Raw genomic sequence first — 21,951 nt, 5'->3', positions numbered from 1 at the left:
GGCCGGCATTAACTGACTTTACCGATCTGGAGTGAGGAAGTGCAAAAAAGAAACCACTGCAGAGAAGACACCTGCAGGACAGGTGCGCAACCATTTCCACATTGGCCAGTCTTAGACTACAGGAGAGCATGGAACAGGGGCTAGGAACAGGCTTTATCTGTGTAGCTGGGTCCCCTAAGAGGACTCTTAAGACAGGACCCTGCCTCCCCCAGAGTCTCACTCGCCACCTGCAGCAACTTCCACAGAGGCTCCAGTTGCTCTCTTAAATGCTTCAGGGCCTGGATGTCCTCTGGAGAAGCTCCTAAGAAAGCGCCCAAGCTAGGAGGTGCCTCTCCATGCAGCACGGGAGCCAGGGTCCTTACAAGCTGGGGTGCAGATTCCTGTATCAGAGGCAGAAATGCAGGCAATAAGGAACTATCTCTCTACCTCCATCAACAGCATGTCTATCCTGCCCAGCTTACCTCCTCCAGAAGAGCCAGGACTCGGCCTGCTGCTGGAACCCGAAGCAGTGAAGCCAGAAGAGCAACATGGGGTTCCTGTAGGCCTTGGGCAGGCCCCACTGTCACCAGCACCAGCTCGGGCTGAAAGCTATATGCTAGGGGCAGTACCAGGCCCAAGATGCAGTTCAGGAATCCTCCTGTTGTCTGTGGGGACGGAAGCACAGTCTCAGTCTCTGATTTATGAGACACTTTTTCTGGCTCCTGCTTCTACCAATACGAGTTCCTGGAGTGTGAGCGAGAAGCCGGGAAGAACTAGGGACCTGTTGATGCCAGTGTCAGCCCCCAAACGGCACAGCCACTCACCCTTGGCAATGGTGTGGAGATGTGGAATGTGGACCGGGCAGCTACCTCCTTGCCGCCAATGTTCAGCCACAGAATTCTCCTTCCAGGAGAGAGTGTACTATCAGCTCACCACCCCACCCACCCCCGAGCCCAGAGGACAGAGGACAGAGGACAGAGATTTCAGGGTTACAGAAGGGAAGGGAAGTGAGGATGCAGTGCCTGTCAGTCCTTGGGCCTAGCATTGCTCCCAGAGGCTCCCCCCTCCCCAAATTTCAGCTGCAGAAGGTCCCATTCTGTGCTGCACAGTGCCCTACTCAGCAGTCACTCCTGGGGATTAACTGTTTGCCTGCTACCTGCCCATCCACATGCACAACTGGAGAGACTGTGATCTGAGTCATACCCATCATCAGCAAGTTCCAGGGGCCAATCCAGCTCTCCCAGGGCCACACAGAGCAGCCTGAAAAAGAGGTTGCCCAAGTGAGATGAGGGTCCCCTCTCCATGTGGCCAGAGAGGCGGGAGGTACCCACGGGCCACACCTTTATAGGCTCAGGATAGTCAGGTGAGCTCACCTCTCGGCTCCATGGGACAGACTTCGCCGAATGGCCACCTCCAAGGTAGCTGCTCTAGCACAGGCTGGGATGGCCGCAATGCCACAGGTCACCTGTGGGATGAATAAGCAACAGTAGGTGGGAGACAGCTAGCCAATTCCAAACCAGGTAAACATCTATTTCCCACCTTCTTGTGGTCCCATCTAAGTGACTCTGTACTTACCTTACTCTCTGAGATCAAATCACTCCATTTTTCTTTTTCTTTTTTAAATTTTGGTGCCATTCCTAAGGCTTAAACTCATGGCCTGGGCACTGCCCTTTTGTGCTCAAGGCTAGCACTCTACCACTTGAGCCACAGCTCCACTTATGGATTTTTGCTTGTTAATTGGAGATAAGAATCTCATGGACTTCTCTGCTCGGGCTAGCTTCAAACCATGATCCTCAGATCTCATCCTGCTTAGTAGCTAGGATTGTAGGTGTGAACCTCCAGTGACCAAAGCTTAAATCACTCCCACTGTACTGTAGATAAGGTTCTTATGACTACACTTTAAACTACCCATTTGCCTATCTGCCAAAGAGAATTTTCCTATTCCTGGGCAGTTGTTTTGGTTTTGTATGGATCTAGCAGCTTCAACTCAGGGCATGGGGTGCTGTCCTTTGCCCTTTTTGCTCAAGGCTAGCACCCTACTACTTAAGCCAAAGCTCTACTTCTGAGTACTTAATTGGATATAAGAGTTTCACTGACTTTCCTGCCTAGCTGGGCTTCAAACCATGATCCTCAGATCTCAGCCTCCCAAGAAGCTAGGCTTATAAGCATAAGAGACCATCACCTAGCCCCTGGGCTGTTTAGAGAACACATCCATCTGTCTGTGTAGTCTGCACACTCAGTACTCTTGGGGACAGACCACACCTCATGGGCCCTGTCCCTGGGCCACAGACATTCCCAGCCACATTCTCCAGCAACCCTACCTTCCCATTCAGGATCCCATCTAAGAGGAACAGGAACCTTCCGAGCGCAGAAAGGGCTACGTCCTGAGCCAGAGACTCATGTGTCCTGTGATGTGCAGGCCAGAGGAACAAAGTGCACCAAGTGACAGTCCATCAGTTACATGCACAGAACAGACAAGGGGGCCCCCCCCAGGCCTGCCCTACCCACCTGGCCCAGGCTTCTGTCTCCTCCCTCCCCACTGATGCCTCCTGACGCAGCACTTCAGGGGGCAGGGCCAGGGTGGCACTTAGCCCCATCAGAGCGACAGCCATATGGACGGTAGATGCAGACGTGGAGTGGCGGCCTGGCAGGGGAGGGTTCAGCACAGCTACAGCTGCCTCACAGGCGGGACTCCCAGAAAGCAGCCCGAGGGGCCTCTCCTCTGGGGAGCAGATGCTAGGACTCAGCATGAGGGCCCTGTCTAAAGGAGACTCAGAGTCATGACCACCACACAAGAGGCTAGGGTGGACCCGCCAGCCTAGGACTAGGCCATAATGACCTTGTTGGAGGCTTGTCCAGTAAGGGGCCTGGGCGGCCAGGAGACTCTGTATGGACTCCAGAGCACTGTAGGGAGAGTAGAGCTGTGAGCCTGCCTCTGGAGCCAACCCCTCCCCTCCTCTGACCCTCACACCTCTGACAGGGTATCATGGGCCCCTGCAGCGAGGGCACAGGGTCCCCCAGCAGCGCCTGCACGGTCATGCACACGGACTTGGCCAAGGAGTCCAGATAGTATCCACCCTAGAAGGGGGATAGAGACAAGATAGGGGAGGGGTGTCACAGAGGTGGGCAGCTACCCAGGGAAAAGTGCCCCACCAGGCTGCCTCACACCTGGTCCCCACCCCCAGGCGATGCTGCCTCACACCTGCCCACCCCACCCCCCAGGCAATGCTGCCTCACACCTGCCCCCCCCCCCCAATGCTGCCTCACACCTGGTCCCCACCCCCAGGCGATGCTGCCTCACACCTGGTCCCCACCCCCAGGCGATGCTGCCTCACACCTGGTCCCCACCCCCAGGCGATGCTGCCTCACACCTGGTCCCCACCCCCACACCCCCACCCCCACCCCCCCCCCCACCCCCGCAATGCTGCCTCACACCTGGTCCCCACCCCCAGGCGATGCTACCTCACACCTACCCCCCCCCAGGCCATGCTGTCTCACACCGGGTCCCCCCCCAGGAGTTGCTGCCTCACACCAGCCCCCCACCCCTCCCCCCAGGAGTTGCTGCCACACACCTGCCCCCCACCCCACCCCCCAGGAGTTGCTGCCTCACACCTGACCCATGAGCACTCCCAACAGTTACCTCCAGCACAGCACACACCCGGCCGCCAGCCAGGGTGTGCAGCAACTGTGTAAGGTGGGCAAAGCACTCCGGTGTAGCTTGCATCTGACCCTAAAGCAGAGAGCCACATGTGATGGGAGCCCGGGATCTAGATCCGGGAAGCCTCCCCAGCCAGGCAGCCCTTACCTCAGGGTCCCCAATAGCTGAGTCAAATCCCGCCGAGACCAGCACCAACTCCGGGTCAAACTACAGGCAGAGCCAGGGAGGGTGGTCAAGAGAGTCTGAGCTCCCTGAGAAACCCTCCCCAGCCCCAGGGGGTTCACTGATGCACCAGTGGAACGGCTGGCTCACAATGGTCTTCCTGCCTTCGGGGTGGATCTCTGAGTAAGCATGGGGTCCCTGATCCTGGGGGCACACCAAATGCAGTCACCTCAAAGGCCAGCGGAAGCAGTACATGCAGGAAGGCAGCCAAGTAGTCCGCATTCCCCATCCCCACCTGTGACAGGGCAGAGAAGGCATCAGTGGGCCCACCTTTCAGGGGGTCTTCAGAGTCTACATTCCCTGGGACCCATGTTCTGGGGGAAGATTCTAGTGGAGGCCCAAGGAAGAAGGCTGAGAGCTGTGGGGAGGGGGGCAGGTGGGATAGGTGGACTGGATAGAGAACAATGGGTGGGTACCTGGTTCCAGGGCAGGTTGACCGTAAAGCCTCGGCCCTGTCCCTGCCCAACTGCATCTGCATCTGACTCGCGCAGGAAGGGCCAAAAGCGTCCGTGTTCATAGCGGTGCCAAGAGAAGTAAAGGACACTACGACAACCAGCCAGGTCAGGGATCAGGCCAGGTCCGAGGTCAGGCCTTCGCAGTGCCACTGCTTCGCAAAGAACCCTGACGTCTGAGCACATGGCCTTTTCTCTCCACTTGGATTTCTTAAGGCTGGGCTGGGTACCCCAAAAGTAGTAGTGCTGGGAAGGGTCATGTCCCTACCTCAAGCTCACCTGGGGTCATCTTCAAAGATATACTGGATGCCCTGGCCATGGTGGACATCCCAGTCGACAATAAGGATCCTGGGTTCAGAGAGTGCTGTGGGTCACTGAGAGGAAGTGCCTTCCCACTCCAGCCGGGGGGGGGGGGGGGGGGGGGAGGGCTAGGTGTGATCAGCCACCAGCTCCACCCCTTGCAGCCAGCCTGGAACCCATACCTGTTCAGCCCATGTTTCTGCTTGGCATGTTTGGCTGCTATTGCCACATTGTTGAACACACAGAACCCATTGGCAGCCGCCCTCTGGCTGTGGTGCCCGGGAGGCCTGGAGACAAAGCCGGGGATACAGGGTCCATGGGTGTGTGCAGGACCACCACGGGGAGGACGGCAGGTGCAGGGGACAGCTCTCACCTCACCAGGGCAAGCCCGTTGCGCACAGCTCCGGTCAGCACAGCATCCACTAGCTGCAGCGCGGCCCCCACGGCCAACCGAGCACAGCGAAAGGTGCTCTGTGGGGCAGGGTGAAATCAGCCCACTGCCTGCCCGGCTTGTGCCAGGCTGCAGGGCACACACGTCCAGCAGAAAGGGCAAAGTTAGCCTCAGGTGTTGCAAGGGCATTGTCACACTGAGCAACGGGACTGGTGCCTGGCAGCCATGTGTGCAGGCACGTGGGGGTGGGGGTGGGGGTCTGAGTGTGCACTCACCGGGTGGAAGTAGACAGCATCATACTGTCTAGATAGTGCCTGGAGCTCACCCTCATCGAGGGCCTGGGTCCCCCGCACCAGGGCCACATATTCAGGGCTGCAGGTCGGCGAGCGGGAAGGCCCCCGGAGGAGCAAGGAGGGGAAGAGAAGGGCTGAGACCTGCGGTGCACGGTGTCCTCTCCTTGCTCCCCCACACTGTGAGCCCCGGCCACCCGTGGTGACCCTGCGGAGGCCGGTCTGGCAGGGCAGGAACTGACCTGTGCACCAGGCCCAGCTCGGCCTCGGAGGCCTCGGCCGCGGACAGGCACCGGCACCGCTGCTCCAGGCCCCTCTGCCGCAGGAGGCCCAGGGCTGCGGCCAGGCGCTCGGGACGCTCGATCTCACACTCGGGGCTGGGACAGACAAGGACCTCAACGTCGGCTCGGGCCCGGCCCGCCCGGCCCCACCTCGGCCAGGCCGCACTCACTCGTCCCAGAGCAGCCGGGCCGCCGTCATGTCCTCGTGGTACACCAGCGCGGTTCCCATGGCCGCGTCCGCTTCGGGCCACTCGGGCACCGCCCCGCCCTCCGCTCGGGAGCAGCTCGGGGCGCCGACCCGGGCCCGAGGCAGGAGCGCGGGTCCCCGGTAGAGGCCCCCGGCGGGGGGGGGGGAGCCAAGCTCGGTTCCCGCCCGGTTCCAGAGCCTGACTTCCGGCTTCCCCCGACGTGCTCTGGGGCTCTGCCCCGCCCCCCGCCACGCCCCCGCCACGCCACGCCCCCAGCACGCCACGCCCCCAGCACGCCACGCCTCCGGCACACCTCCGCTTCTGCCCCACCCCCACCCCGCCCACGCCTCCGCCTCCGCCCCACCCACCCCTGCCTCCGCCCCGCCCCCGCCTCTGCCTCAGGCTCCGCCTACGCCTCTGGCTCCGCCCCACCTATGCCCCACCTATGCCCCGCCTCTGTCCCACCCCTGCCCCGCCCCCTCCCCGCCTCTGCCCCTGCTCCGCCCCCGCCCCGCCTCCTCCCCTGCCTCCGCCCCGCCTCTGCTCGCCCCGCCCCCGCCCCGCCCCTGCCTCCGCCCCGCCTCTGCTCGCCCCGCCCCCGCCCCGCCCCTGCCTCCGCCCCGCCCCCGCCCCGCCCCTGCACCCCTCCCGCGTGCAGTCGGCGGTCTCCAGGCCGGCGGTAGCGGGCGCCCGGCGGCCTCCAGCCCCCAGCCCCGTCCTCCGGCTGGTGGTCCCTGCGGCCTGACCGCCAAAGGTTCCAAACCCGCGCACATGGCGCTGCCAGGGTCCGCGGATCAGCTGCCGACCGCGCCCAGCACCCCCGCGGGGGCCTCGCCCGGGGTTAGGGAAGGGCCGCGTTAGAGGAGGGAGGCCGAGGGTCCCAGGTGCCCAGGGCACAGACCAGGAGAGCCCTGGGAGACAGGGGGAGGACCCGGCCTGCTGCGTCCGTCCCGGAGCAGGGTGAGATCGAGATGGAGCCCAAAACAGGGCTGGGCAGGGGCTGCCTTCGCGGTGCCGGGAAAGCAGGGGGCAGGAGGGCTGGTGCCACCACAGAGAAAGACTAAAAAAAAAACTGTAGTAGAGAGCGGGGGGGGGGGGAGAGGGATGGGGGGAGAGAGAGAGAGACTGACTTTTGTGTAGCCCAGGCTGGCCTGGAACCAGCCATCTTGGCGGGCCAACAGGGGGCCTCCAGTAGGACTCCCCGCAAGGAGCCGGCCAGGTCAGGGTCTTGAGTCTGAGACCCATCCCTGCATATGACCTCAGACCTACAGGTCACTGAGGGCTGTAGGAGGCAGAGAGCAGGGGCTGCCCAACAGCCATAGGTCCTTTGCTGACAGGCCATCTCGGGTTGGGTGTCCCCACCCCACCCCCCACCGGGCAGCCTGAGAGGAGCCAGGGCCTGTCCCCCCAACCCCTCCAGAACCACCAGAACTCAAGTGTGGCCTTTCACCCAACCACCTGTCCCTCAAGGACATCCAATGACCTGCAGAGGGCACTGTGCTGTGGCCCAAAACTACTCTAAATTTTTGGAGGTACCAGGGTTTGAACTCAAGGCCTCTCTCTTGGCCAGTGTTCTGCCACTTAAGTCATGTCCCCAGTCATTTTTTACTTTTTCAACCAGGGCCCACGGGTTTGTTTTGCTTTGCATTCCTCCTACCAGAGCCATCCTAATAGTTGGGATGAAAGGCAGGAGCACCCAACGTCTACAGGTATTTATTTAATTTTTTGCCAATCACGGAGCATGAACTCAGGGCCGGGCCACTGTCTCTGGGCTTTTTTGCTCAAGGCTACATCTACCACTTTGAACCACAGCTTCACTTCTGGTTTTTAGGTGGTTTATTTATTTATTTATTTATTTATTTATTGCCAGTCCTAGGCCGTGGACTCAGGGCCTGAGCACTGTCCCTGGCTTCTTTTTTGCTCAAGGCTAGCACTCAGCCACTTGAGCCACAGCGCCCCTTCTGGCTGTTTTCTGTATATGTGGTGCTGGGGAATCGAACCCAGGGCTTCATGTATATAAAGCAAGCACTCTACCACTAGGCCATATTCCCAGCCCAAGGTGGTTAATTAAAGATAAGAGTCTCACAGACTTTCCTGCCCATGACCCTCAGATCCTGGCCTCCTGAGTAGCTATAGGATTACAGGTGTGAGCCACCAGCTCCCACAGATCTTCAATGGCCAGAGGTGCCTCATCAGACAGAGTGTCCCCTTTCTCTCCAGGTATGTTGGACGTGGAGGGCACTGGGAACTCCTCAGGCCTGGCCCTGGCCTGATCCTAATATTTCTTTTTTTTTTTTTTTTTGGCCAGTCCTGGGCTTTGGACTCAGGGGCTGAGCACTGTCCCTGGCTTCTTTTTTGCTCAAGGCTAGCACTCTGCCACTTGAGCCACAGCGCCACTTCTGGCTGCTTTCTGTTTATGTGGTGCTGGGGAATCGAACCCAGGGCCTCATGTATACGAGGCAAGCTCTCTTGCCACTAGGCCATATCCCCAGCCCCTAATATTCCTTTACTATCATCTCGCCCTGGGGCAGGAGGACCAAGCCTTAATGAGGTCACTCCAGATTCTGGCTTGAAGCTGGGAAAGTAGGCACTAGCCCTGTAACCTGGGGGTAAGCAGGGTGATTGGAGCTCCCACCAGCGCAGGGAGCTGAGCTTAGCCACCTCCTTTCTGTACACAGAGCAGCAGCTCTAATGTGGGACACAAGCATTAGGCTGAACAGCCAGAGTGGAATATCTACAAAAAGTTTATTTCCAGTCAGCTAGGTGAACACAAAATGGCTAGTTTACATTCCAGGCTAGGGGTGAAGAGTCCACAGTCTCTCTTCCCCCCCCCCACTCCTCCCCCCAACCAGCCCTCCCCGAACTGGCCTAGACAGTCTAGCGCAGCAGGGTTCAAAGGCCTACACTGGACCCTGAACCCTGCTCAAAGCTTTTTGTATACCCTGGTAGAGGGACATTGCTCCAGGGATCTAAGGCCAGTCCAATGCTGAGTAAGAATCCTGTTCAGGAGGCCCAGATGCCCCAGTAAGGTTGGCTGGGGACACCAGAGTTCAGGCTTGGGGAGGGAGGAACTCATCCTCTTCAAGTAGGTGCTTGGGTATACAAGCTCCAGGTCAAGTCCAGGGTGGTGTGAAGGTTCCTCTCTCGGGAAAGAGAGACAGCACCTGGGAAGCTGATGCCCAGGTTCTGAGGATGTCCCTGGGGCAGCCAGAGATCTTCACAGAGCAGTCTCCTTAGAGGCCCTGGCCCCCAGGTTCCTGGGAGGTTTGAAGCTGAGGACTTCTTTGTAAGTGACACCTGCAAGGGTGTGAGAGGTAGACAGGACCGCTGGCCTTTGCTTTCACTTGAGGCTAGAAGCCAGCCCTTCTCTAACCCTAATTAGGCTGAACCACTTAGGGAGTGCTTGTGTGAAGACCACTATAAAACTGGATTTTCCCAAAGAAATAGGAGGTGATAACTTGTGTTCTATGTACAGGGGTGTTCCATCACATACTCACCAAGGTCTATTGCAAAAATAAAAGCTCCTAGCCATATGTGTGTGGGCAGGAACCACAGAAGATCCTGTGGTTTGTGGTTTTAAAGTTATCTGTTTAGCAGCAGAAGCCTTGTACCACACAACCAAACTCATGAATATATGACACAGCAAAGAAGAGTGGAGCAGCTACTGGGGGAGCAGAGCAGCCTGGTAGCCCTGAGGGACACAGCTGGAGAGCCTCGCCTCCTCCAGCCCTTTCTACTCAGAGGGTTCAAGATCAAAGACCCTGATACCAGCAGACAAGACCTGACCCTCGATGTGACTCCCCACGCTGCCTTGCGATTCTGGAGCAAAAACAGAAGACGGCTCCATGTCAGAGCTCAATGGGAGAGAGGGACCAGAGAGGCTGTCCTGAGCCCAGCAGGAGGCTGGCCCTCAAGGATGAAGAGAGGAGCTGGATGTGGTAGGATTACACACCTGTTATCCCAGCACTCCCAGCACTCGGGAGGCAGAGGCAGGAATGTTTTGAGGCCAGCCTCGGATATAGGCTTTGAAGTCAGTTTGGGCTATACAGTAAGTCTGAGACCAACCCGGGTTGCATAAATAGTCCCAGAATCAAAAACAACAAATAGCCAGGAAATGGTGGCTCATGCCTGTAATCAGGAGGCTGAAATAAGGATCACAGTTCAAAGTAAATTGGAGCAGGAAAGTCTGTGAGACTTTTTTTTGTGTCAGTCATGGGGCTTGAACTCAGGGCCTGGGTGCTGTTCCTGTTCAAGGTTAGTGCTCTACCACTTTGAGCCACAGTGCCACTTCTGGTTTTCTGGTGGTTAATTGCAGATAAGAGTTTCATGGAGGGGGCTAGGAATATGGCCTAGTGGCAAGAGTGCTTGCCTCGTATACATGAAGCCCTGGGTTCGATTCCCCAGCACCACATATATAGACAAAGCCAGAGGTGGCGCTGTGGCTCAAGTGCTAGCCTTGAGCAAAAAGAAGCCAGGGACAGTGCTCAGGCCCTGAGTCCAAGGCCAAAACTGGCACAAAAAAAAAAAAAAAGAGTTTCATGGACTTTCCTGCCCAGGCTGGCTTCAAACCATGATCCTCAGATCTCAGCCTCCTGAGTAGCTAGAATTAGAAGCAGGAACTACCAGCGCCTGATGGATCTATGGCTTAAGTAATACAGCACGAACCATGAACCAAAAGAAAGTTCAGGGATAGCAACCAGGCTGAGTTCAAATTCCCCAGACCCTCACAAAAACAAGCAATAAAAGGAAAGATGAAAGGAAGGACCCTGAGGATGATGAAACCATGAGCCTAGGGCCTAGTGGTGCAAAGAGCAGCCATTTGGGGGATCTGAATACTCAATGGTATATGCAAGGAGAACAAATCCTGGGAGCTGCATGGGGTGGACTGTCCCTTGTGGGCAGGACATCATGAGGGTACATTTATCTGGATGGGGCAAAGAGAAGCAAAGACAAATTCAAATTCAAGAGATGTGAGCCGAGAAGTGTGGGAACAGGTGGATGTGGAGGGGCTCTGGCATAATCCCGTCTCTGGCCTGGAGGTGGGGAAGACTGGGCAGCACAGAAACAGAGTAGCACATTGGGAGGTCAGGAGTGACCAGCACTGGTGCGCTGAGCAGAGAGCTGCTGTGCAGTTCCCAGGACCCCCCTTGTGCCAGCCTCTGTGTGAAGTTCCCACCAGGAGTCCCTTCCCTGCTTCCCCTGCCCTAGCCAGAAACAACCATGGTCAATCCCCACAACCTCATACCACCCCTGGTCATCTTGTCCTCTTCCTCACCAAACCAACGACCTGGGGCAGGAAGCCACCGGCCCAGGATGTGCAGGGCTCAGACGCAGTGCCCCTACTCACGCTTCCACTCCTCAAGGGTGCGATCTACATCCTCAAAGGAGTCGTCGTACTTCTGGGCCTTAGGCTCATCCTCTGTGTCCTGCAGAGACTCAAAGTAGGGATGGGCCAGGGCCTCAACTGCAGTTATCCGCTGCTCTGCATCCAGCACCAACATTTTCTCCAGGAGATTCACAGCTGTGGGGAGGACAAATCAGGCCAGGCCACAGGAAGGCCCAGACCCCCACCTGCCTGGCCATACCCATAGGGCTTGCATTGGTCAGGACAGAGGCAAAATCCTTCTTCTCCAGCTCTGGGAGACCCTTCATGTAGTTCTTAGCCTGTGGGAGAAGAAGGGTGAAGGGACAGGACAGCCCCCAGGCCCAGGCCAGGCTGCCCACTGAACGCCCCACAGACCTCATCGCTCTGCAGTTTCTGCACGAACTCAGCAGGGGGCGTCCCTGTCACCTTCATGATCTCCTTCAGCTGGTCCAGGTCTACACCAAGGTCAGGAGCATAGCACCGGGCCAGAGGGAGGGGACTAACTCACCACCCACCGCCGAGGCATGAGCCCCTCGCCGAACCAAGTGTGAGGATACGGTCATTGCCCTTGAACAGTATCTTCCCGGTAATCATCTCTGCCATAATGCAGCCCACTGACCAGATGTCCACTGAGACAGAAATTAATTCCATCGGTGCCCATGGGTGGAGGTGACACATACGCAGGCACGCACGTGTGCGCGCATGCACACACACACACACACACGCACACACGGACCCAGGGTGGTGAGGATTCAGGCATGGGAAAGAGGGAGAGGGCACCCAAGAAAGAAGATACAGGAGAAGGGTACACACAGGTCTGGAGCAGGGGTGCAGGAGGGGGAAGAGTGCCGACACAGACTAGAGAGGGCTCCACGTACCCCATTCCCCCCAGGCTCCTCGCCACCCCCCCCCCAGCTCAGCCACCTCCCTGAGAGCAGTCTCCACGAGGCTCCCTGTCACAAATGGAAGGGCTGGGGATGACTTAGTGTAGACCACTTGCCTAGCATGAGTGAGGCCCTATTTAAATCCCTAGCGCTGAAAAGAAAAGCAAGAAAGAAATAGAAAGCCAAGTGCTGGTGGCTCCCATTTATAATCCTAGCTACTCAGGAGGCTTAAATCTGATGATCATGGTTCAAAGCTAGCCTGGTCAGAAAAGTCCATGAGACTCCAACAAAGACCTGAAAGTAGAGTGACAGAGTGCCAACCTTGAGCAGAAAAGGCTAAGCGATCTTGAGAGTCTTTAAGCCCAGGTATGGGCACACACACAAAAATAATTTGATTAAAAAGAGAAGGAGCTGGGTGCTGGTGGCTCACACCCTAACCCTACTCAGGAGGCTGAGATCGGAAGATCATGGTTTGAAGACAGCCCTGGGCAGGGGAGCCCATAAGACTCTTATCTCTGTTAAACTACCCCCCAAAAAAGTTGGAAATAGAGCTGTGGCTCAAGTGGTAGAGAGCTAACCTTGTGCAAAATAAGTTGAAGGGCAGAGCCCAGGCCCTGAGTTCAAGCCCCAGGAACAGCACAAAAATATAAACAAAGCAAGCAAACAGATAAATAAATAAATGGAAGGAGATAGGTGCAGCCTGAGGGTCCTTGAGTCTCTGGAGTGGCTTCTGCCTCTCACCTGTCTGTGTGTAACGCATCCAATTCAAGATGACCTCAGGGGCCCGGTACCACCGTGTTACCACATATCCTGTCATCTCACTGTCTGCCTGTCTGGCCAAGCCAAAGTCCAGGATCTGAGAGAAATGTTGGAGGACTCAGGGAGTCTCTGAGGAGCAAGCAGGCCTGCAGAGGTGCAGGAGAGCCTGAGGGTGAGGGGGTTGGTGGGGGCCCCTGAGAAGTGTGTGCAGGAGACACTGGCGGGTCGGCTCTGAGGCTTCTAAGCTGGGGCATCTGCCACTCTTTCAAGGCTAAGGACCAACCTACCTCAAGAGCTGGTACTGGGGATTCTTTCTACTCATCCACTTCCTGCTCACTTTGGGGGACAGTCAAACCCTGCTCTGAGCCATGCATGGGGGACTAAGAATGTCCCCCATTTACTAAAGTGAAAAAGCAAGCATGATCACGCTTGATGCCTACCTCACCAGTGCTCCCAGCGCCCACAGCTGCTCAGTCACTATCTAGATGCCTCAGCTCATGGTGCCTGAGGGCCCCAAGGTGGATGGGCAGATGGTGAAGGGGACCCCTGAACCAGACCCTGGCCACCCTCCCATCCAGCCCCACCTTCAGTTCACAGTCTTCGTTCACAGCCAGGTTGCCAGGCTTGAGGTCCTGAGATAGAGAAAAGGAAGCCACTGTGTCCTGCATGCCGGGGGTGCACCAGGCCAAGGACAAGGGAAGCACCATTAAAGCCACCAGTCTGGGTCTGAGCTTGGTCCTTGTCCCCAAAACCCTCTGAGTGAAAGTAGACGGGCTACGTTCGGGTGGGCTTCTGACAAGTCTGTGTATGGGGGGTTTCTGGCACCCCCACCCCTGCCCTCACCGCAGACTGGCTCTTTCCCCCTCACCGGTGAGAAATGGAGGCTGGAAGGAACACGGCGGGCAGAGGAACGGGTGAGCAGCCACCCGTGCCCACCAGGACTCACCCTGTGGATGAGGCCAGCAGCATGGATATACTGTGGGGGAGAGGGGATTGGCAACCATCAGCTCGCATCCCTCCAAGCCGAGAGCCTTACCCTGCTAGCCAGGCCTCGCTGCACCTCCCCACTGCCACCTCTGCAGGCCCCACCTTCAGCCCTTTCAGCATCTGATAAACAAGGAACTGGATTCTGTCCTCACTCAGAGTCTCATGCTTCATGAGCTTGCCCAGGTCGGTGCCCATGAACGGCATTACCAGGTAGCTGTGGGAACAGGGCCGGGTAGAGTCAGCAGGGCACGGTCAGCCGCTGGGCCCGTGCCAGCAGTCACTGGGCCTGGGCTCCGTGAGAGACCTGCAAGACCTTACCCAGGCGGGGACTCCTTGAGTATCACCCATTGTGCCCTCCCTGCTGGCCTCTGGAACCTACCATCTCCCCCACTGAGCCACTGCCCCTCCATGGCCTGCCAGCCCATATGCGTTATCTGCCCCCCTTCCCCATAAAAAACGGCCTCACCTTCTCGAACACATGCCCACATCTCCCTCCCACCCTTCCTGTTCAGAACAGAAGTGGGTAGGGGTGCACACTGGAAGAAAGGGCACTTCTTTGTGCCAGGTGAGGGCCTGGGCTGCACCGCGAAGGCAGCAGGCACAAGCCTCACAGCCAAGGGGAGCAGGACTCTGGGGCAGGGGAAGGGGCAGAAGCGGGGCTCCAAACATTTAAGTCATTTAAGGCAGAGACGAGAGGGAAGTGGCACTGGCACCTCCAGAGGGCACTGGGCCCATGGGAATCCTTGATGGAGAGGCTGCTTCCCTCGCCAGCCCTTTCCTGGCCTGCCCCTTGTCCCTGGCTATCAGTAGTGTGAGCCTGGGGCTGGCCAAATGTGAGGCAGGCTGGGAAGGTCAGAGGCAGGGTAGGTCCTCCCTGGCGCCTCTACCCCATCTGCCAGCAAAGGTCAGTAGCTCTGATTTGGGGCCACACACTGGGTGCCGGGGTCCTGAATGCAAGGCCTGCCTATTCACAATACCACATCCCAGGTTCATACCTCACACGACTTGAGGGCTCAAGGGCCAGGCCTCAAAGGAGAAGGAGGCCCTGGCTCTACCTGGGAGTACCAGTGCCTTTAGGTTCCAGGAGCACATGGAAGAGTGGAGAGAGGGAGCAATGTGCATCTGGGTCTCCACCCCTCTGGGGGGAGGGCCTGGAGCTAGCTGGGGAGGAAAATCTGGTACCCAGGAGCCACTCAGGCTGCTCCCACCTGCCTGGCCAGCCAAGCCAGCACTCACAAGTCTGTGAAGTCATCCAGGGTCTCGTCAGGAGTGAACACATCCAGCAGCCCGATCACCTGGGGGACAGAGTGCCAAGAGGGATGGACCGCACGGACATAGAGGACGTGGGGACTCGGGTCCCTCCCAAAGGCAGCACAGTGTTCCACGCTAGAAACCCTGTCCTCATCTCCCCCAACTGTGCCACCGGCTGCCCCGCCCAACTCTGGTACACTTGTCTGCAGACGCTGGCTATTTTTGGGTAGTGACACCAGGGATCCTCTGGGGGAGGGGAAACCCCATGTCTGGGCCACCTCCTGATGTCCAAGCACTATAGCCCTTTGGTCCTCCCTTCCCCCAAGCAATCAAATCTTGGATTTGAGTCTGGACAGCCCCCTGGAAACAGCCAATATCTGGTAAGTGTTTGCTAGGACCCTATCTCTGCTGTCTGGACCATGGGACTGCACTGTGCTATCAGACTTGATCTCTACATGGCTCTGATTACAGGAAACGGGCGGATGAACAATGTGGCAGTGGCTGTCCCAACGTGTGGGAATGGCAGGCCCTTTGGGGGCCCATGGAGGTTTCCACAAGGAGAGCTGAAGGAACAGGTAAATGCTTCAACAAAGGCCAGGTGAATGGCTGAAGCAGGAGGGAGAACACCTCCATAGTTTAGGTAACACCTGGCCTCTGCCAGGTAGTAGTGGTCCAGGCCAAGAAGGAGCAGAGGGAGCAGAGAGAGAGCCTGCTGAGGCTGGGCCTCACACACATACCAATAAGTCTGTGTGGAAAAGCTTGAGCAGGGGCGTAACACTGACCGTGTCCTCAAGGCTGCAGTATAGGGACAGCACGGAGTAAGGCCTGGGGTGGAGGGGCACATGGGTGGCCACTGCAGTCAAGGCCAGAGCTATAGGCAGGAGCATGGATGGGGAAGAGAAAGGCCTGGGGGCGAGGGGGTGACAGATGTGAGCTGGAGACACACAGCCCAGTGGACAGGGGTCATGATCCTAGACGTGGAATCAGGACCACCAGAGAGACAAGACTTCTGTGCCTCTGTGATGTGCTGTGTGTGCAGAGCAGGGGGCAGAGGTTCAAGGACAGGGAGAGGCCTGAAGTGGCTGAGGGGGCACAGGGAGCAGCGCTGGGGACTGTGACTGCTCCCCGTCCTCATGTCCTCATCAAGTAGGTCTCCCAGCCCCTCCAGGCCTGTTCCTCACACCCCACCCTCCCTCCCACACAAACAAAAACAAACCAACTTGGCAGTGCCTCCCAACTTGGGTTGGGGGCATCCTGGAGGCAGCGATGCCCAGCTGTGGATAGGTCAGGAGCCTGGAGAGAATGATAGCTTCCTGATGCAGTGGGGGTGACCCCAACAAATAAGTCAGAAGTGGGAAGGGAAACTGATTGCTCATGGCTCATGTTTATAATCTTACTCAGGGGGTTGAGATCCAGGGTGTCAAGCTCCAAAGTCAATTTAGGCAGAAGAATCTGAGATGCTCCACAATAACAAAGCAAAAATCAAGACTGGAGGCTTGGCCCAAGTGGTAGAGTACTAGCCAAGCAACCAAGCAAGCACCAGGCCACAAGTTCAAACTCTAGTAAGAGACAGAGAGGGGGGGGGAGAGAGAGAGAGAGAGACAGACAGACAGACAGACAGACAGAGACAGAGAGAGACAGAGAGACAGACCGAGAGAGACAGAGACAGAATGTCAAGGATGGAGGTGGCTACTCTCATGGGCATATGGGACTGAGGCACAGGTGTGATGGGGAGATGGCAAAGCAAGACAGGTTCAGTCCAGGGTTGGGCAGACGTGCAGAGCCTGTGAGAACAAAGGGTGGAGAGCAGACAAGGCCGGCAAGAAGGAAGCATCTACCAGAGCACCGAGACTGGACTGTGACCAAGAATCCAGGGAGTCAGTTTGCTGGTGCACACCAGAACCTCATTCCCCTACAGGATGGATGACTATGATGACCCAGCAGGGCCAGACGTCTGTCAGGCAGAGTGGGGGTGCAGACGTTGGAGATGGGGGCTTGGGGTGGGGACTGAGCCCTTTCCGGGTAAACTTTCCTGAGGCCCGTCCTGGTCAGGGGCAGAGTGTGGAACAAGATTTGGAAGTGCTCCTGGGCAACAACAGAACCCGATGTGGGCCCAGGACAACCAGGGAGCTGAGGAGGAGGGACGGGACTGGGGGCTCTGAGGAGCCTCTCCTCGGAAGGGGCTTGGCCCTGCCCCTTTCCTCCAGGAACACTGCTTTGGCCACCAGCCTTTGGGGACTGGGTCTGGGCAAGAGTGACCGTGCCTCGGGGGCCGGGCCGCGGATGGGCAGGGCTGGGCCGGGCCGGGCCGGGCAGCGGATGGAGGGCAGGGCCGGGCAGCGGATGGAGGGCAGGGCCGGGCAGCGGATGGGCAGGGCCGGGCCGGGCCGGGCCGGGCAGCGGATGGGCAGGGCCGGGCCGGGCCGGGCCGGGCAGCGGGTGGGCAGAGCCGGGCCGGGCCGGGCAGCGGATGGGCAGGGCCGGGCCGGGCCGGGCCGGGCAGCGGATGGGCAGCGGATGGGCAGGGCCGGGCCGGGCCGGGCAGCGGATGGGCAGGGCCGGGCCGGGCAGCGGATGGGCAGCGGATGGGCAGGGCCTGGCCGGGCCGGACAGCGGATGGGCAGGGCCGGGCCGGGCCGGGCCGGGCAGCGGATGGGCAGAGCCGGGCCGGGCCGGACAGCAGATGGGCAGGGCCGGGCCGGGCCGGGCAGCGGATGGGCAGCGGATGGGCAGCGGATGGGCAGGGCCGGGCCGGGCCGGGCAGCGGATGGGCAGGGCCGGGCCGGGCAGCGGATGGGCAGCGGATGGGCAGGGCCTGGCCGGGCCGGGCCGGGCCGCGGATGGGCAGGGCAGGGCCGGGCCGGGCCGGGCAGCGGATGGGCAGGGCAGGGCCGGGCCGGGCCGGGCCGGGCAGCGGATGGGCAGGGCCGGGCCGGGCCGGGCCGGGCAGCGGATGGGCAGGGCAGGGCCGGGCCGGGCCGGGCCGGGCAGCGGATGGGCAGGGCCGGGCCGGGCCGGGCCGGGCAGCGGATGGGCCGGGCCGGGCCGGGCAGCGGATGGAGGGCCGGGCCGGGCCGGGCCGGGCAGCGGATGGAGGGCCGGGCCGGGCCGGGCCGGGCAGCGGATGGAGGGCCGGGCCGGGCCGGGCCGGGCGGGTCGAGGCCCCTGCGTGCACGACTCACGTTCTCGTGGCGCATGTGCTTGAGCAGCCGCAGCTCCCGGTAGGCGCGCTTGGCGTACAGCTCCGACTGGAAAGGCCGGTACAGCTTCTTGATGGCCACCTTGGCGCCCGTGCGGCTGTCCACCGCGGAGCTGCGGGACGCCCGGCTTAGCGACTCGGGCCCTGCTCGGGCCCCCCGGCGCCCGCCGCCCCGCGCCCGCCGCGCGCTCACCACACCGCGCCGTAGGCGCCCGAGCCCACGGGCTGCAGGTCCCGGTACACGGCGCGCACTTCCCAGGCCGTCTTGGTCACCTCCTGGCGGTAGAAGCCGCGGCGGGCGGGCGGCGGGGAGCTCATGGCGAGCCGGGCGCCGCACCCCGGGACCGGGACCTGGGGAGGGGAGGGGTCCCCGGCGCGCACGCCCGACTCCCGGTGGCACCGGACCCCGGCCTGGGCCCAGCGCGCGGCCCCTCCCTCGCCGCGGACCAACCGGGCCCCGCGCACGTGACGCCCGTCCGCCCTCCCGGGCCCTCCGGAAACCCGAGGCGTCCGCCCGGCGGGGCCGGGAGGGAGGGCCGGGCCGGGGAGGGGGGCGCCCAAAGCCGGGCTCTGACGGGGGCGCGGGCGCGGGCGCGGGCGGCGCCGCCCTGAGGTCTGACCAGGGCCTTTAGGTCGCAGTCCTGCCGGCCCTTCCAGGGTGCCCGGCCCCCCGCCCGCCCGCCCGCCGCGCCCGCCCGCCCGCCCGGCCCCCCCCCCCCCCCCCGCCCGCCCGCCCGCCCGCCGCGCCCGCCGCGCCCGCCGGGCGGTCCAGCCCCGTTCCGAAGGCACCTGGGCGTCCAGGACGGTACTGCCCCGCCCAGGAGAGTCCGCTGCTGCCTGCGCTCAGCACCTGACCTGCATGCCACTCTTCTTAGTGCTGGAGGGGTGTCCCTCCCTCCCTCTCTCCCTCCCTCTCTCCCCCCTCGCCCCCTCTCCCTCTCTCAAACTTGACAGGCTATATGCCCCACCTCGTGTTCCTTTCCTCGTGAGGGTCCTAGGACTTGAACTCAGGGCCCGAGTGCTGTCCCTGAGCTTCTGTGCTCAAAACTAGTGCTCTACCACTTGAACTACAGCTCCACTTCTAGCTTTTTTTTGGGGGGGGGGGTAGTTAATTGGAGATAAAAAGAGTCTCACAAACTTTCCTGCCCAGGCTGGTTTCAAACCCGCATCCTCAGATGGCAGCCTTCCGAGGAGCCACCCCCAGTTGCCCACCTCAATTCTGTGGCCATTGTCCCTCAGCCTCGGAGCCAAAGGCTGCACTCACTGTCCCTGCAGGGCTATTTGGCACCTCCACCCCTTCTGGCCCCACGCCTGGCATAGGCGCATCTGCTTCAAGCATTTGCAAAGACCGGTGCCTTCCCACCCCTTGTCCTGCTTGTCCTTCAGAGTCCAGGCCGAGCATCATTGCACAGGTGTGGTTGCCCTCCGCATGAAGGAAGGTCCTGCTTTGGCCTCCTTCCCAGCCTCTCCTGTGGGCATCCTCTGTAAGGTCTAGTCCAGCCCTGGCCCAAATGCTCCTGGAGGGCAAAGCCTCAACCCTGTCCCACAGCTCAGTGAAGTCCAGGTCCGCCCAGGCACTCTTTCAGCTGGTGGGTAACAGGATCCGCAGAACCCCTGCCCGGCCCTCCATGCCCCGCCTGCCGGCCATGAATCAGCAGCCCAAGGCCAGCCAGAGCAGCTTTACACCTGGGCTTCTGCTTGTGATCTAGCACTTGCCCAAGCCGGTGATGTGAGCAGAGGTGTCTGCACCTTGTACCCCTCGAGCCTTAGGCTGTCACAGGCAGCTCACCTACCCCTCCAGGGAGCCCCCCAGATCTCCTTACTCTTCCTCTGCAAGAGGGCCATGGATCTGGTGTCAGCCCGGGCTCCAGAAGTGCTTTGCTCTCATGCACTACTCCCAAGCACTGGATTCCTCTCCAGGGCTTCCTACGATACCACTTGGTTGTCTTGGAGATCTAAAGCCCAGGGAAAGGATGTTTTTGGGTGCCAGTCCTTGGGGCTTGAACTCGGGGAATGGGAGTTGTCCAAGAGCTTTTTTGCTCAAGGATAGCACTCTACCACTGGAGCCACAGCTTCACTTTCTGCTCCTTTAAAGGGCAGCTTATTGGAGATAAGAATCTCATGAATGTCTGGTGATGGTAGCATGTGCCTGTAATGCTAGCTACTCGGGAGGCTGAGATCTGAAGATCTTGGTTTGAAGCCAAGGCAGGCAGGAAAGTCCCAGACACTTATCTCCAGTTAATCACAGAAAAAGCTGGAAGCAGAACTGTGGCTCAAGTGGCTAGAGCACTAGTTTTGAGCAAAAGGAGCTTAGGGACAGCACCCAGACCCAAGTTCAAGCCCCAGGACTAGCAAAAACAACAACAACAAACCTCATGAGCTTTCCTATCTGGGTTGGCTTCAAACTGTGATCCTCAGTCCTCAGCTTCCTGAGTAGCTTGGATTCCAGATGTAAGCCACTGCATCAGGCCAGGGGAAGGAATTTATCTGTAAGTTGTAGTAGCAGCAATTGGATGGATCCCTGGTTAAAGTGGCCTCTCTGTCCCTTAACCAGGAAGGAAAGGTATTCCCCCACCCTGACCAGCCCCTGGGGAAAGGTAGGCTTTTTGCTTCCAGAGGCATCCAACTGACTCCTGACCAGCATCCTTGACTGAGTGAGAGGAAGGACGAGGTCTGGGCTAGGAGCCAAGCCTGCCTACTGAAACCAGTGCACAGGGCAGCTGGGATATTCGTGGGTAAGTGCCTAGCATGCCCTGTCCCCATGAACCTCAGCTCCCTCTGGCCTTATGGACTCAGATCCTTCAGGGAGCAGTGAGATACCTGAAGATGGCTGCTGGTCTCACTGGGGACCAAGGAACCAGTGCAGAGGTTGAAGGTGCTGGAGGTGTGTAAACTACAGAGATCCACCCACCCACAGAGCAGGGCACCTCAGACCTGCTACAGGGCCACAGCAATGAGCAGAGCGTGGGCAGAGGACTGTCAGCTCTGGAGCCCGGCCCAGGGGAGGAGTCTACAGGTTCACATCCATGTGTGCTCCCAGCCCTCACGTCCTCAAGGTTGACACCAGCTCCCCAGTACACTGTGCCCTTGTGCTGCCTGCTGCAGCTCTGTGCCTTAGAAATACTGAATTGTGCACAGATACGTCCTACCTCCCCGCCCCGCCCCAGGGCCTAAGCCTGGTGTACATCAGAGTCAATACCCCTCAGACAGCAGGGAGGCAAGAGTGTGGCCACCCCATCAGACATGGCTGGCCCTTGGATGCTCACCAACTTCCACACACCAGCACATGCCGGCACATGCCCTGACATGTAAACTGCAGGAGTATACAGTCATCACCTGCAAACAGGGCTGCAGGCAAATGGGATCGGCTATCTGGTGGTTGTCCCTGCCCTACACTCTGCAAGGAAATCATGCCACGTTTGGTGGGGGTCTGGCCCTGCCTCAATGGTCAGACTGTGGGCTTCATCAGTTCCCAGGGCAGCTACCCCTGCTTCCAGGCTGAGCAGCTCTGACCACGGAACCCCTCCTTTGGGTCTCTAGGGACTTCCCAGTTGCCCTTCTCCCATTCCAGACAGCCTTCCAGGGAAGAGGCAATCTGGGCATGAATACTGCCCCTCCCCAGGGGACTCTCTGTGGCTTCCAGGCCCTACACAGTGGGGTCCCAAGGGAGAAAGAACCTGGTGTCTGGGAGAGGGTGGGGGGACAAGGGAAGTCTAGACACACTTCTGTCCAGACTCCTACACAG

The 21,951-nt window shown here is 59.6% G+C and overlaps 2 protein-coding genes across 5 annotated transcripts; both read right to left on the bottom strand.

Moving 5' to 3' along the window:
• Nucleotides 1-4: 4 nt before the first annotated feature.
• Nucleotides 5-5,808, bottom strand: Hdac10 (histone deacetylase 10). Of its 3 annotated transcripts, XM_048353693.1 has the most exons (19): nucleotides 5,744-5,808; nucleotides 5,535-5,669; nucleotides 5,278-5,374; nucleotides 4,985-5,082; nucleotides 4,794-4,898; nucleotides 4,591-4,659; nucleotides 4,276-4,402; nucleotides 4,029-4,094; nucleotides 3,785-3,844; nucleotides 3,620-3,709; nucleotides 2,951-3,057; nucleotides 2,819-2,883; nucleotides 2,488-2,740; nucleotides 2,301-2,385; nucleotides 1,353-1,444; nucleotides 1,183-1,239; nucleotides 804-882; nucleotides 462-644; nucleotides 5-380 (listed from the first exon to the last, which is right to left on the bottom strand). In XM_048353693.1, the coding sequence occupies exons 1-19, from the start codon at nucleotides 5,800-5,802 to the stop codon at nucleotides 141-143; spliced, it is 2,067 nt and encodes a 688-aa protein (XP_048209650.1). In that variant the 5' UTR covers nucleotides 5,803-5,808; the 3' UTR covers nucleotides 5-140. The 3 variants fall into 3 exon arrangements, with proteins under 3 accessions (XP_048209650.1, XP_048209659.1, XP_048209668.1); XM_048353702.1 differs by lacking the exon at nucleotides 4,591-4,659; XM_048353711.1 differs by lacking the exons at nucleotides 4,794-4,898; nucleotides 4,985-5,082; nucleotides 5,278-5,374; nucleotides 5,535-5,669; nucleotides 5,744-5,808 and having other exon boundaries at nucleotides 4,029-4,402; nucleotides 4,580-4,764.
• Nucleotides 5,809-8,492: 2,684 nt separating this feature from the next.
• On the bottom strand, nucleotides 8,493-18,641 carry Mapk12 (mitogen-activated protein kinase 12). Of its 2 annotated transcripts, XM_048353674.1 has the most exons (13): nucleotides 18,400-18,641; nucleotides 18,190-18,319; nucleotides 14,993-15,051; nucleotides 13,859-13,970; nucleotides 13,716-13,745; nucleotides 13,354-13,401; nucleotides 12,752-12,866; nucleotides 11,684-11,755; nucleotides 11,502-11,581; nucleotides 11,347-11,425; nucleotides 11,109-11,282; nucleotides 8,611-9,058; nucleotides 8,493-8,578 (listed from the first exon to the last, which is right to left on the bottom strand). In XM_048353674.1, exons 1-12 carry the CDS (start codon nucleotides 18,522-18,524, stop codon nucleotides 8,979-8,981), a joined length of 1,104 nt encoding a protein of 367 aa, XP_048209631.1. In that variant the 5' UTR covers nucleotides 18,525-18,641; the 3' UTR covers nucleotides 8,493-8,578; nucleotides 8,611-8,978. The 2 variants fall into 2 exon arrangements, with proteins under 2 accessions (XP_048209631.1, XP_048209640.1); XM_048353683.1 differs by lacking the exons at nucleotides 13,716-13,745; nucleotides 13,859-13,970; nucleotides 14,993-15,051; nucleotides 18,190-18,319; nucleotides 18,400-18,641 and adding an exon at nucleotides 13,638-13,703.
• Nucleotides 18,642-21,951: the final 3,310 nt, after the last annotated feature.

Source organism: Perognathus longimembris, chromosome 1 (genome assembly GCF_023159225.1).
Source record: "Perognathus longimembris pacificus isolate PPM17 chromosome 1, ASM2315922v1, whole genome shotgun sequence".
Taxonomy (NCBI): Eukaryota; Metazoa; Chordata; class Mammalia; order Rodentia; family Heteromyidae; genus Perognathus; species Perognathus longimembris.
This window is presented reverse-complemented; position numbering and strand designations above follow the sequence as displayed.

What these genes read in the sequence shown, in the direction of transcription:
- Hdac10 (XM_048353693.1), bottom strand. Translation starts at nt 5,802, where the DNA reads ATGGGAACCGCGCTGGTGTACCACGAGGACATGACGGCGGCCCGGCTG. An exon ending in ATCTTTGAAGATGACCCCAG is followed by an intron (nt 4,403 to 4,590) that starts GTGAGCTTGAGG and finishes TGGTTGTCGTAG; the next exon opens with TGTCCTTTACTTCTCTTGGC. An exon ending in TGCTTCCGCTGGCCTTTGAG is followed by an intron (nt 3,845 to 4,028) that starts GTGACTGCATTT and finishes CTCTGCCTGTAG; the next exon opens with TTTGACCCGGAGTTGGTGCT.
- Mapk12 (XM_048353674.1), bottom strand. Translation starts at nt 18,524, where the DNA reads ATGAGCTCCCCGCCGCCCGCCCGCCGCGGCTTCTACCGCCAGGAGGTG. An exon ending in ACGAAGACTGTGAACTGAAG is followed by an intron (nt 12,867 to 13,353) that starts GTGGGGCTGGAT and finishes CATTTCTCTCAG; the next exon opens with ATCCTGGACTTTGGCTTGGC. An exon ending in ACTGTTCAAGGGCAATGACC is followed by an intron (nt 11,582 to 11,683) that starts GTATCCTCACAC and finishes ACCTTGGTGTAG; the next exon opens with ACCTGGACCAGCTGAAGGAG.